Source organism: Pteropus medius, unplaced genomic scaffold (assembly GCF_902729225.1).
Source record: "Pteropus medius unplaced genomic scaffold, Ma_sr-lr_union100, whole genome shotgun sequence".
In the NCBI taxonomy this organism is placed as follows: domain Eukaryota; kingdom Metazoa; phylum Chordata; class Mammalia; order Chiroptera; family Pteropodidae; genus Pteropus; species Pteropus medius.
This window is the reverse complement of record NW_024348242.1, coordinates 3785889-3796994: the sequence shown is the minus strand read 5'-3', so window position 1 is coordinate 3796994 and position 11106 is coordinate 3785889. Positions and strand designations below refer to the sequence as shown.

General features: G+C 52.2%; 1 protein-coding gene and 1 non-coding gene across 3 annotated transcripts; one reads left to right on the top strand and one right to left on the bottom strand.

Moving 5' to 3' along the window:
• The first annotated feature begins 967 nt into the window (after positions 1 to 967).
• On the top strand, positions 968 to 10723 carry LOC120616008 (dynein heavy chain 10, axonemal-like). 2 transcript variants are annotated; one of them, XM_039879258.1, is made up of 4 exons: positions 968 to 1258; positions 4644 to 4730; positions 7357 to 7457; positions 8888 to 10723. In XM_039879258.1, exons 1-4 carry the CDS (start codon positions 1045 to 1047, stop codon positions 9059 to 9061), a joined length of 576 nt encoding a protein of 191 aa, XP_039735192.1. In that variant the 5' UTR covers positions 968 to 1044; the 3' UTR covers positions 9062 to 10723. The 2 variants fall into 2 exon arrangements, with proteins under 2 accessions (XP_039735192.1, XP_039735193.1); XM_039879259.1 differs by lacking the exon at positions 7357 to 7457.
• Positions 8584 to 8702, bottom strand: LOC120616183 (5S ribosomal RNA). Its single transcript, XR_005656505.1, has one exon. It is a non-coding gene; the product is annotated as a 5S ribosomal RNA (ribosomal RNA).
• Positions 10724 to 11106: the final 383 nt, after the last annotated feature.

The following is an 11106-nucleotide window of genomic DNA, read 5'->3' as shown; positions in this document are numbered from 1 at the left end:
TCTGTAATAGTTTAATAAGGCATTGAACATCTATAGGTAGCTCTTAACGGACACTTTAGGACCCTGTTCGTTTTGGAAAACAACAAAAATAACTTCAACAACTGCTCTGCAGTCTGCATTTAAGAACGATAAATTTCTTGATTAAAATTTTAAAGCCACGTTTGCTTGCACGCCGTCTGGTGTACGTACCTCCAGCAAGATTACTGAGATACTGAGAGGCCGAAAATAGGCTGTTCAAGAGTAGTAGTTTTCCACCTGGCCAGGCCATTAATGCTGAGCTTTGGTTTAGAATTTTAAGAAATACTTAGAACATTCCACTTGTCTGTTGAGGGGAAAATCCAATAAGAAGGCCGGCCAGTTTCTTGGGGTCAGCCCAGAAATCTAGGGGCTCAATTCCGAGGGCAAACGACAGTGAACAGGTTAAAGCTCCCCAAATGCATGAAAGGACAAATTTGCATCTTCCTTATCAGTATTGAACTTTTTACTAATGAAAAATAAATATGTCTATATTTCTAAAACGTGAGTGTTTTGTTTGTTATTCCCTGGCTGGGCTGGAAAGCCACAGCACTCAGCCCCTTGGTGATCCCCGGGGGAATTTGTCCCCGCTTCAGGAACTTGTCCCCGCTTCGACCTCTCTTCCAGGGTGTTTGCTCTGCCAACGCCCTTTGATCCGTAGTGGCAGGGGACTCAGACCGCAGTCCTGCCGGGCCTCCAGCTCTGCCTCTGCCACTCCGACCTTCCTTGTCATCTCCCTTGCCTGGGTTTCTTTAATGGTGACATGCGCAGGGCGGTGCTGGGAATCACAGGACACCGTTCCGGGTGCACCGCGGGGCCCGCCGTCGCCCGCCCTGGGGAGCGGCGTGTGCGCCCCAAGAGCGTAGCGGAGCGCGGGGAGGGAGATGTTGGGGGGCGGCGCCTCCTGGCCCGCGCCGCCCACGCCCTCGGCGGCCGTTGCCGGGGCGCCCGTGTGCGGGGCGCCGTTGCCACGGGCTCCCGGCCGCGCGCTTCTCCGCTGTCCCCGCTGGCTCGGCGCGGCGCGGCGCCATGGACGACCTGCGGGTGCTGTGGATGCGCGACCGCGTGTACCAGGCCTTCGGCCTCACCGACCCGCAGCTCTTCGAGGACCTGCTGAACCGCGACGACGGCGAGGCCGAGGACCTCATCCTGCACTTCCTCAACCAGACGAGCGACGAGGAGGGCGCCTCCACGCTGTTCTTCTACCGCGCCCTGGTGCCGGAGGAGGTGGACGTGGAGACGGGTGAGCCCGCAGGGGGCGGGCGGCGCGTAGGCCAACAGCCGCCGCGGGCGCGTGTGAGGCACCTGCCCCGCACCGGGGACAGGTCCCCACGCACGCGTCAGCGCGGGAAAGCTCCGAAGCGGGCGCGCCGAGTGGGCGCACCGTTCGCCCCATCGGACAGGTGAGCGAGCTGTGGCGCAGAGACGCTTAAGTGACTCCCCCGCGGAGGTCTCACCGGCAGCGACGAGGAGGAGCCACCGACCAATGACTGAGTGACATGGATGAGAGAGGGGTGGCCCCGGAGCTGGGAGCCGGGAGGGACACTTCGGCCTCAGTCTCCTAGGTGGATACGAGCAGCCGTGTCCATCGTCCCAGGCGCCTGCCGACATGTCGTTGTAAAGTAATGCCCAAACGAGGTTTGAAAAATTACAGTACATTTTAAATGTTTATGTTTGGCAAATTAGCATTGCAGTTAGCAAAAATAATGACTGTAACCGGATGCCCAGAGCCCTCTGTGGAGGTGGCTGGTCCAGTCCAGGGACATGGAGAGGGCCTGGGGGTGGGGGATGCATGGGGCTAGATGAGGAGACAGGACAGAGGGTGGGCAGGGGACACTCAGGTACACCTTGGAGAAGGAGACTGAGAAACGTGCCCAGTTTCCTCCCAGCAGGAGCAGGGGCATCTGCGCAGGTGTCCTGTGCCGAGGTTTGTGAGACGCTGGTCAGTGTCAGCCTCCTGTGCTGATCTCCTGCCATTCCCAGGCTTCTGGATCCCCTACAGGGCCATTCGCAGAGTGGGAAAGGCAGAAAGGCAGAACTCTTTTTTTTCTTTTTGTAAGGAACATTTACTTATTTTAAATATTTTTTGCACAAAATAATACAAGCATTCATTTCAGAAAAATCCAAAATCGTAAATAAGCCATAATAACAAATCCCTGCTGGCACCCGCGGAGATGACCACGATAACGTTTTTGAGTCTAACCTTCCAGTCTTTTACTTTTTTTCCCCAGGCAGACCTTCGAACCTGGGCATTACATTACAACAGGACCTTGAAATGAGACATTTTCATTACCACCAAGTGGGATTATGGCTACTAACAGGATCGACTATTTAACACGAACCAAATTTCAGTAACCCAATTTTGTACACTTAGAAAAAATATACCAAAACCCTAAGAAATGGACATAACTTGGACCCTTCTTGAGACCTCTAGGTTAACTTAACAGTTCGGGGGCTGTTTTCTGTGCTGTGTATACTCAACGTGTTCGGCCCAGTGTCTCCTGGCTGGATGTCCCCATTCCACGTGGAAGCAGAGTTCGGTCTCACTCCAGAAGGTCCCTCTGGTTCAGTCCTGGACCCTCCCAAGGGTGTTTGGAAACCTCCCTCGGGCTGGGATCCGTTTCGGGGCTGCCTCTGAATCTCCCTGTGCTCCCCCTCCTTTTCCGGCCCTTCCCCGCTGTCTCCACGTCGTGAGGATGCTGTGCTGGTACAGAGTGGTGTTGGGTACTGACAGGGGTGGGGAGAGGGGACCTCCTCCCCAGCTCCTTGTCACGCATTGTCACTCACCCTCTGCTTACATCGTCTATAGACTCACGAAGGTCCTTGGACACTTTCATTAGACCTTTTCTGGGGGCTCTGATATGTCCAAAGGCCCTGGAGCAGGGCTGGCGTGTATCTCTTCATCCCTCTTCTCTATTTCTGCCCCTCTTCTGGTCAAGACTTCTCTCTTTCCCAGTTAAAAGTTATATAAATGGAGACAAATGGATGCTGGTGAGGGTGGGGGCGAGGCAAGAGATTATCTCCCACAGCAGCAGATAGCCCGAGATGCTGTTCTAATAGGCGAGCATATATTGTTTCTTGAAATAACTAAATGGAATCATAATGTATATATCAGTTAATAACTTGTTCAAATTTTTAAAAAGTACATAAGTAGTATTGAAAGATGTTCTCTTAAAAATTCACATAATAGAATTATATAAGGTAAAAAGCGAAAAGCAACCTTTCACCGTCCCTTAAGTCATATTTGTTTGGTGTGCATTCTGCCAGATCTTTTCCAAATCTGCCTATCTGCCTGTTTATCTATCTATTGCCTATCTAGCTGTCTGTCTGTCTGTCTATCCATCTATCCATCCATCCATCCATCCACCTACCTACTGTCTGTCTGTCTATCTATCTATCAATCATCTATCTATCTTATCTATCTACCTATGTATCATCATCTATATCTTTCTATACTATGTATGTAATGATAATATATAGATATATAGAGTTCCTAAAATAATAAGATCATACTATACATATTATTTTGTGACTTCCCCCCTTCAAATATATCTTGGAGCACTTTTCAGGTCATTACCAATAGATCCACCTCATTTTACAGATATCGAGTACGTAGGTGTACCCTACTTTATTTATCCGCTCCCTGGTTAATGGGCGTGGACCTTTCCAGGGCATTATATTTTACCGACGATGCAATGATGCAGCTCTGCCTCTGCACACTCCCCGTTTCTGTGGGTCAGATTTGCAAAAGTGGAGTTGCTGGCTTAGTGGGTGTGCACGTCTATACTTTGGCTAGGTCCCGGCAAACTGCTCCCCACAAAGGCCCTGCCAGCCCACACCCACGGTAACGAGGTCCCCGTTTGCCAACGATGGATATTGTCACTCTTCATAGCTTTTATCATAGATGAAGGGTGGACATGCTACTTTATTCTAATCTACGTTTCAATAATGAGTGGAATCGAGCCTCTTTTTTTCATGTGTGTTGGTCATTCATCTTTCTCCTGGGCTCGTTGTGACTACATGATCATTCTTGTGTCCTTCTGCCCTGGAGAATTCGCACAGGTCTTCCTTCTGCGTTGCTTAGGGCTGTCATTGGGACTTGGAATATTTCCCGTATGGCTGTGTTGGTTCACAGACTGGCCCCCGGACACGGAGCGCAGGGAGAGACGGCAGAAAGAGGCAGGCCACTGCAGACGGATAGGTGACAGGTTTGACAAGCAGGGAACTTCCACCTGAGGCTTGTTTGGGGTCCCAGACGACCAGGTCCCTTCTGCCTGCCAGCCAGTTTACAGAGAGGCCTCTGTGGGGTTCAGTCACGTCCACCGTCCAGAAGGTTTCGACCACACATTGCTCTCAGGCCGCGTCCTTGAACATGGTCCCCAATGTGGGCCGGTGGGCGGAACGGACATTCCAGGGTCGGGGGAGGGGGAGGGACCTCCCACTGCCCAGGACCAGCTTCCGGGTCCACCGGGGCCACTTCCTCTCCGCGACTTCCTCCAACAGGCCGACATGCAGGAGTTTCCCGCGGCGTCCCCGCCCTGGGCTCCGAGGAGAGCCCTGATACCCGTGTCTCACGCAGTGACACAACTATGTTTTATTTTTTGCTTTCCATTCATGTGGCTGCCAAGATGGAGAGATACCTGCCCCGTCTGAGGAGGAAGAAGAAGAGGAAGAGACCGAGTCTCAGAAAGTGGAGTCTGTGGACAAAGCATCAGGTGTGGCCTTGGGAGGGCCCGGGCGGGTGGCGGCAGAGCTGAGGGTGCTCCCAAGGAGAGCCCGTGCCCGACTGTCCGGTTCGACTTCTTGCCTTTCTGAAGCGGACGGACACCTGGCAGGAAGGGTCGGCGTGTCGATGTAAGACGCGTCCAAACCTGCAGAGAAATTTTATGAGTTTATTCGAGCCAAACTGATGACATGTGCTGAGGAGCGAGATCTCCCATGCTTCAGAGAATATCAGTTTTGCAGAATTTTTTTTTAACGCATTTGGAGTTAAGGAGGATTCAAGGAAGTGGGAAAATCAAGGTGGGGATCAGATTACGGGATATTTGAGATTATTTGCTGTCTTGACGTTGGTCTCGTATTAGAAGTGGGGTCTGAAAAGAAGCATTCCCCAGGTGTGTTCACCTGGACGCACAGAAACAGCGGCCAGGGCAGGTTTGGGGCAAAGATGAGTCTTTATTGCTGAAGCGATAGGCCTGGGGCGGGGCCGCCGGCCATGACCGGCCAGTGAGGAATTTATGATGGGGTCGCCCTGTGAGGTGACTTTCCACAGAAACGTTTTTAAAACCCACACATTTATAAAGGCGCCAGTCATTAGATTTAGAGCCCACCCTGTCTGGTCTGACCTCATCTTAACCGATGACATCTGCAGAGCCAATTTCCAAACACGCTCACGCTCTGCGGTTCTGGGGAGGCGGCGGGCAGCGTTCCAGGCCGTGCGTTGGCAAAGCGAAGCGCCCATCCCTGTGCGGGCCGCGTCACACACATCTCGGCCCAGAACCACGGCACGTGCTGTTTCACAGAGAAGGCTTCCCATCTGCGAACCACATGTGCCGTTTCTTCTGGCCGATCTGAGGCGCGAATCAAAGATTTTACGGCCAATCATTTGCAAGGTCGAAACCGGAGAAGCTGCTGTAGGTACACGTGCGTGTGCCATGATGCTCTTGGTCCCTGGAGGGCTTTGTGCTGTTTCTCCTGTAGTGATGAGGTGGCCTTAGCTAATGCTTTGACACAGCTCTCTACGGCAGCGGTTCTCAATGGGGGTGGGGAGGATTTTGGCCCCCAGGGGACAGTTGGCAATGTCTGGAGGCATTTTGGGTTGTCATCACTGGGAGGGGGACCTACTGGCATCTAATGGGTAGAGGCCAGGGATGCTGCTCAGCATCCTACAATGCCCAGGACAGCCCCCCACGACCAGTAATGACCCGCCCCCTCCCGCCCAAAGTCGATAGTCTGATGACTCTGAGAAACCCTGCTCCAGATGACCCCACCCCCAGCAGTGTCGAATGACCCCCATTTCCCATCGATCCCACAATTCTCCTCCCCTGACAAAGAGCAGATGCTCTGGATTAGACACATCACGTTGACACGATGCTAAATATTCAACAATCAGAGGGGAAAAAGGATTTGGATGATGTTCAGTGTCTCCTTCTGTGTCCTTTGCTTTCTCAGAAGGATTTATTTTTGACTAAAATATAATCCCCTGCATAGTAAAGACTGTGGGAAGGGGGCTACGAGTTTAGAAGTGAAGGCTGCGTGTCCTTCATAAGGCCCGTCTGAGGTGGCTTTCGGTAAGGCCGGCGGTGGTTCTGAGGCCACGGCCACGTTTACCGTGTTCACCTCGCGGTAACGTGCACCCTGCGTTCGGCGCCAGTAAATTTGTGAGCAGGGACGACCTGGGTGGGAATTTTCCAACGAAGCAAAATACTGTGACTTGTGAGTCAATACTCAAGTGCATTTTTTTCTTTGCTTTTCATCCTGGCGAAATATACGTCCCTTAAAACGTGCCACCTTATCCGCCTCTGAGCGTGCAGCTCAGCGGCGTGGGGTCCGTCCGTCAGTGCGTTTTTGACTTCACGCCGTTACTTGTGCTCTGATAATGGTGCTGGCACCAGCTCTAGGCGCTGCCCCCTGCCAGGCAGCAGGCCAAGTGCCGAACCACCTTGTCATCTAGTGCCCCGGAGTCTGACCCGAAGGCGATGCTGTCCCAGTTTAGGGGTAAGAAAATCAGTAGTAGACAAGATTCGGACCCGATTCCAGAGCCACACTGCCTTGCTGAGGAGGAGCTGGGCTGTCCAGGGAAAGCGCTGCCTCCTCCCTCATCACCGGACTGGTCAGGAGCTCTCGGGGCTGTGACCCACTCCCGCCAAGGTTCCTGGATCAGTGTCGATGACGGCGGACTCGAGAGACTTGATCCTTTTGTTTAGATGACTTTTCTTTTCAGCCCCCATGGGTTTCAAGTTTCATAGTGAAAAGACAGTAAATGCTAACGCGTTAGCTATTATTCTCATCCTGATGACAAAATCCTTTTGAAGTAAAAATTCGAGAAGTCACTTATTGAACACTGAACCTAGGAGACACCCCGCCTCTCCCCCCGCAAAAAAAAACATACACACATTGAATTTCTGATCGAGGACCCATCAGAAGTGCAGTACAACACTCCTAATTAGAATGTAAGTCAAGGCCACTGTGGGATTTATGTCTAAAAACTATAAGTACAGCTTTCTGACAACATGCAGGCCGAACGAAACAGACTCTCGTACAAAGCGCAGGTCTGGTCTTGACGGGAGGAAATCCAGTCTCCTGATGAGTTCATCTTGCTTATTGACTAATGTTTTGCAGCTAAGAACGTTCAGCCAAAAAACAATTCTGCCTATCAGTCTTTAGTCGGCACAGAGGGCGAAGAAGTCGACAAAGAGAGTTTGGAAAACCTGCCCGTCAAGGTACACGTGGCTCTCTCCTCCTTGCGGGGCAGGGCGGTTCATGGGAATGTCGTACCCTCTGATGAATCTGAGCAACTGACACAATTCACACAAGGAACGTACGCGTTGGAACGGAGATGACAGTCTCCTGTGTTGGGAGTCCCCGAGACCACCCTCAGAATGAATGATTCGCTAGAATGACTCACAGGACCCAGAAAAGCTTTTATGCTCGTGGTTATGGTTTATTTCAGTGAAAGGATGCAGGTTACCTTCAACGAGGAAGAAAGACACACGGGACAGGGGCCAGCAGAAAACAGGTGTGAGCTTCCTGTTGTCCCCTCGCAGAGGCGTGAGGACATGGATGGCTTAGATTAAGTCTCCCAGCAGCTATGCGAGACAACATGTAGGGAGTTTGCCAATCAGGGAAGCGGACCCAAGCCTCAGTGTCCAGGGTTTTTATTGGGGGTCAGTCACATAAGCAGGAAGCGCCCTTGTGTCTGACATGACTCGGTCTCCAGCACCCACAGAGGTCAAACTGAGGCAGTGTGACCCAGGGCTCCAGGAGCACAAGGACAGGCATCACCCATAAATCAGTTTGTTCGCACAGACTCTCCGGCATGACCAACCCAAGTCCCCACGTGTGCACGGACACTCACATCAGGCAGCACATTCCAAAGGCTTGGAGGTTCTGATCCAGGGGCTGGTTCTGGGCCAGAGTGAACCACTGTGGGATGTGCAGGGTTTGGACAACCTAGGTCTGCTGAGTTAACCCTTTCTTGCACAAATCCCAGGGGTAGCGCTTAAAGCGAGGATGTAAACATTTAGCCTGGTCTGTGCTAAATGACATTACGCTTACTGCTCTGTGAATATGCCCCACCCCCCAAGACCAAAATAAAGCCTGGTTTGTTGCAATTTTCAGCCTAGAAAAACTCTCTCTGGACTTTTCCCAGGTCAGTTTATTCAAGCGTGGCTGCGTTGGGCAGTTAACAGACAAGTCAGGCTTTGGGTTCAGAGCCTGGGTCATTTTACTTATTTATTTGTTTATTTAGTATTTATTTATTTTATTTTTTAGGTGAGGCTACCCGTGGTTGACCTCACAGATTGCAAGGACCTTGTCAGCTTACAATCCTTTATGTTTTATTTTTTACGCCTACAGCACCAGGTCTTCCTAGGTGGTCTCCCATCCAAGTACTCACCAGGCCCGACCCTGCTTAGCTTCCGAGATCAGACGGGATCGGGCTTGTTCAGGGTGGCATGGCCGTAGATGAGTCTGGGTGGTTTTAGCTCCCTTGCGTGACCCGCTAGTACCTGCCCTGTGGCTGCGGCAGCTTCGTCAGGAAGCGAGATCAGAACATGGCATTGAGGGGGGAGCTCACGTGCGCGTGAACGCGAGGTCGTTCAGGTGAACGGAGATATCTCGGCGTGATGCATGCTCGTTCCCCATGTTTCAGAGAATCGTCAAGCACACCGTGTACAAGACGAATCTGCACGTGGTTTGCACGCCCGTTCCCGAGGAGTTTCTGGACCAGAATGTGGTGTTTTTTCTCAGAAATACAAAAGGTACATTTCCGGTGCACGCGTGTGTGATTGTGGGTGTGCGTGCACGTGCCTGTGTGTGTGGGTGAGATTCTTAATTTTTACCCTTTCTTGAGAATATCAATTTTTATTAGTGCAGTCAGTCCTCATTATTCATAGATTCCGTATTTGAAAGCGTACCTACTCTCTCAAGATTATTCGGAACCCCTAAGTCAATACCTGCGGCATTTTCAAGGTCATTCAAGGACACGGGCAGAGGAGGAAACCCTAGAAGCGCATGTTCCCAGCTGGGTGGGACGAGGCGACACTCTGCCTTCTCGTTTTGGCTCTCAACCTGAGCAAGAGTCCTCATCGTGGTTTTCACATTTCTGTGCTTTTCGTTGGCGATTTCACCGTTTAAAACGGCCCCGAGCACAGTGCCCAAGTGCCGTGATGTGCCTCACGGATGGCACGTACACGAGACGAGCTCCGTGCAGGTGTGAGAGCTGTCGCTGTTGCTGCGAGGCCGGTGTTAACGAATCAACGGTTACGTCGAATAAGGCGTCTTTAAACTGAAACGCACAGAAAGCAGGTTCTACACGGACGGTTGGTGAAAACGTTACGACCAGAGGCTCACGGGAACCTCACTCTGTGTTTCTCTTAGGAGCGACGGCTCCGGATTGGCTGATTCGGGGTCCGTGGCACGTTACAGGACAGAAGCGAATAACGAGAGCTGACTGTATTAACCCATTCTTAGTTCTATTCGTAACAGTTGGAGGAAGATTCAAAGCGGCATGACCCCGAGTTGTAGGACGAGCTTTGGCGGGCTTTCCCCGTGGGGCTGTGTGGTGTAAAGCAGCCGCTGCTCAGAGGCCACGGTCATCCTGCGGTAGCTTTTGGACCAGGTGCTCCCGACGAGCGTTCCTGCTTCACTGGACCACCCTGGGCTCCTCTGGGTTTTTCCAGCGACTCCCCCAGGGCTTGGTGCTCTGCAGTCTCTTCGGACCCCTGGCTCTTCCTCCTGCTGTACTCGAGTCAGGCCAGCGTCCGCTCCCCCTGCCCGCACATCCCCTCCCACCCGCCATGGGCTGTCTGTGCATAGCTGCGTTTTAGGACTCGCCCTAAATTTTGGAAAGAATGTCCCACTTTTTTTTTTTGTTTTGTTTTGACCTTTGACGGCTCTTTGGGTCAGGCGTTTACCTATAAGCAGTGAGCGTCCGTAATTCGTCTTCCCAAATGGGTGGGAATAGCAGAAGGAAAGGTGACGGACGTGCAGAGCACAGCATTCAGCAGCCTTGTGCTCCGTCCCGCCCGAGCCCGAGCTCGCCACTGCCATTCCCGTCGCAGTTCTCGTCCGTCCCCAGGGAGTGGGGACTCCGCTCAGCGCTTTCCCGCGTAGCAGCGTGGGCGGGGTGCCAGCAGCATCTGGCCCGGCTTTCTTACCGGGGGAGTCACTAAAAAAACCCAAGCATTCTTTCTCATCCTATTAGTTATCGTTCATGGATGTCAAGCTCTCTTTCTCTCATGCTGGATTCTTACGCAGTTTCCCTTTAAAATAAATTTAAGTAAAGAAGCAGTTGGCAAAAAGAAACGTGTTAAGCGAAGAGGAATAGGCGTCTGCACAGATGTGGGAAAAGACATCAAGGCTAAAGCGTGTGGAAACGGCTGCGTCGGTTGATACATTGTGTTTCCATGTTGTTTTCAAAGTCTCCAAGTGACGCTGTAACACCGACCGCGCTGATGTGATCGCTTTTCGGCCGGGCGAAGTAAATGCACATTGAGCCCGATCAGAAGGGTAGATAGACACTTATAGCGTTAGCGTATAGCTTTCAAAAACCCATGACGCAGAGGTACTTGGCAATGAACTAGGCAGGCTTCGATGGGGCGGGAGAGCCAGGCCCAGCGACGACCCCGGCCGATTCCATTCTGGTCCTGCTTTGGAGTCGCCCACCGGGCCAGCTCACGCGTGTGGCCGGGGCGCCGCTCGTGCGAGCCCGTGACCCACAGAGCGTCGGCGTTTATTCCAGCTTCTTAAAGGCGGCGGGATTCGCTTGAGGAGAAATTAGCGTGTATTCCGAGTCTGTGGCTGGAACTTTTTATCTCTGTTGGCGCTACCTGGGAAGAAGGAGCTGATTCCTGCACAGTGGGACGTGTT

What these genes read in the sequence shown, in the direction of transcription:
- LOC120616008 (XM_039879258.1), top strand. Translation starts at nt 1,045, where the DNA reads ATGGACGACCTGCGGGTGCTGTGGATGCGCGACCGCGTGTACCAGGCC. An exon ending in GGAGGTGGACGTGGAGACGG is followed by an intron (nt 1,259 to 4,643) that starts GTGAGCCCGCAG and finishes GTGGCTGCCAAG; the next exon opens with ATGGAGAGATACCTGCCCCG. An exon ending in GTCTGTGGACAAAGCATCAG is followed by an intron (nt 4,731 to 7,356) that starts GTGTGGCCTTGG and finishes AATGTTTTGCAG; the next exon opens with CTAAGAACGTTCAGCCAAAA.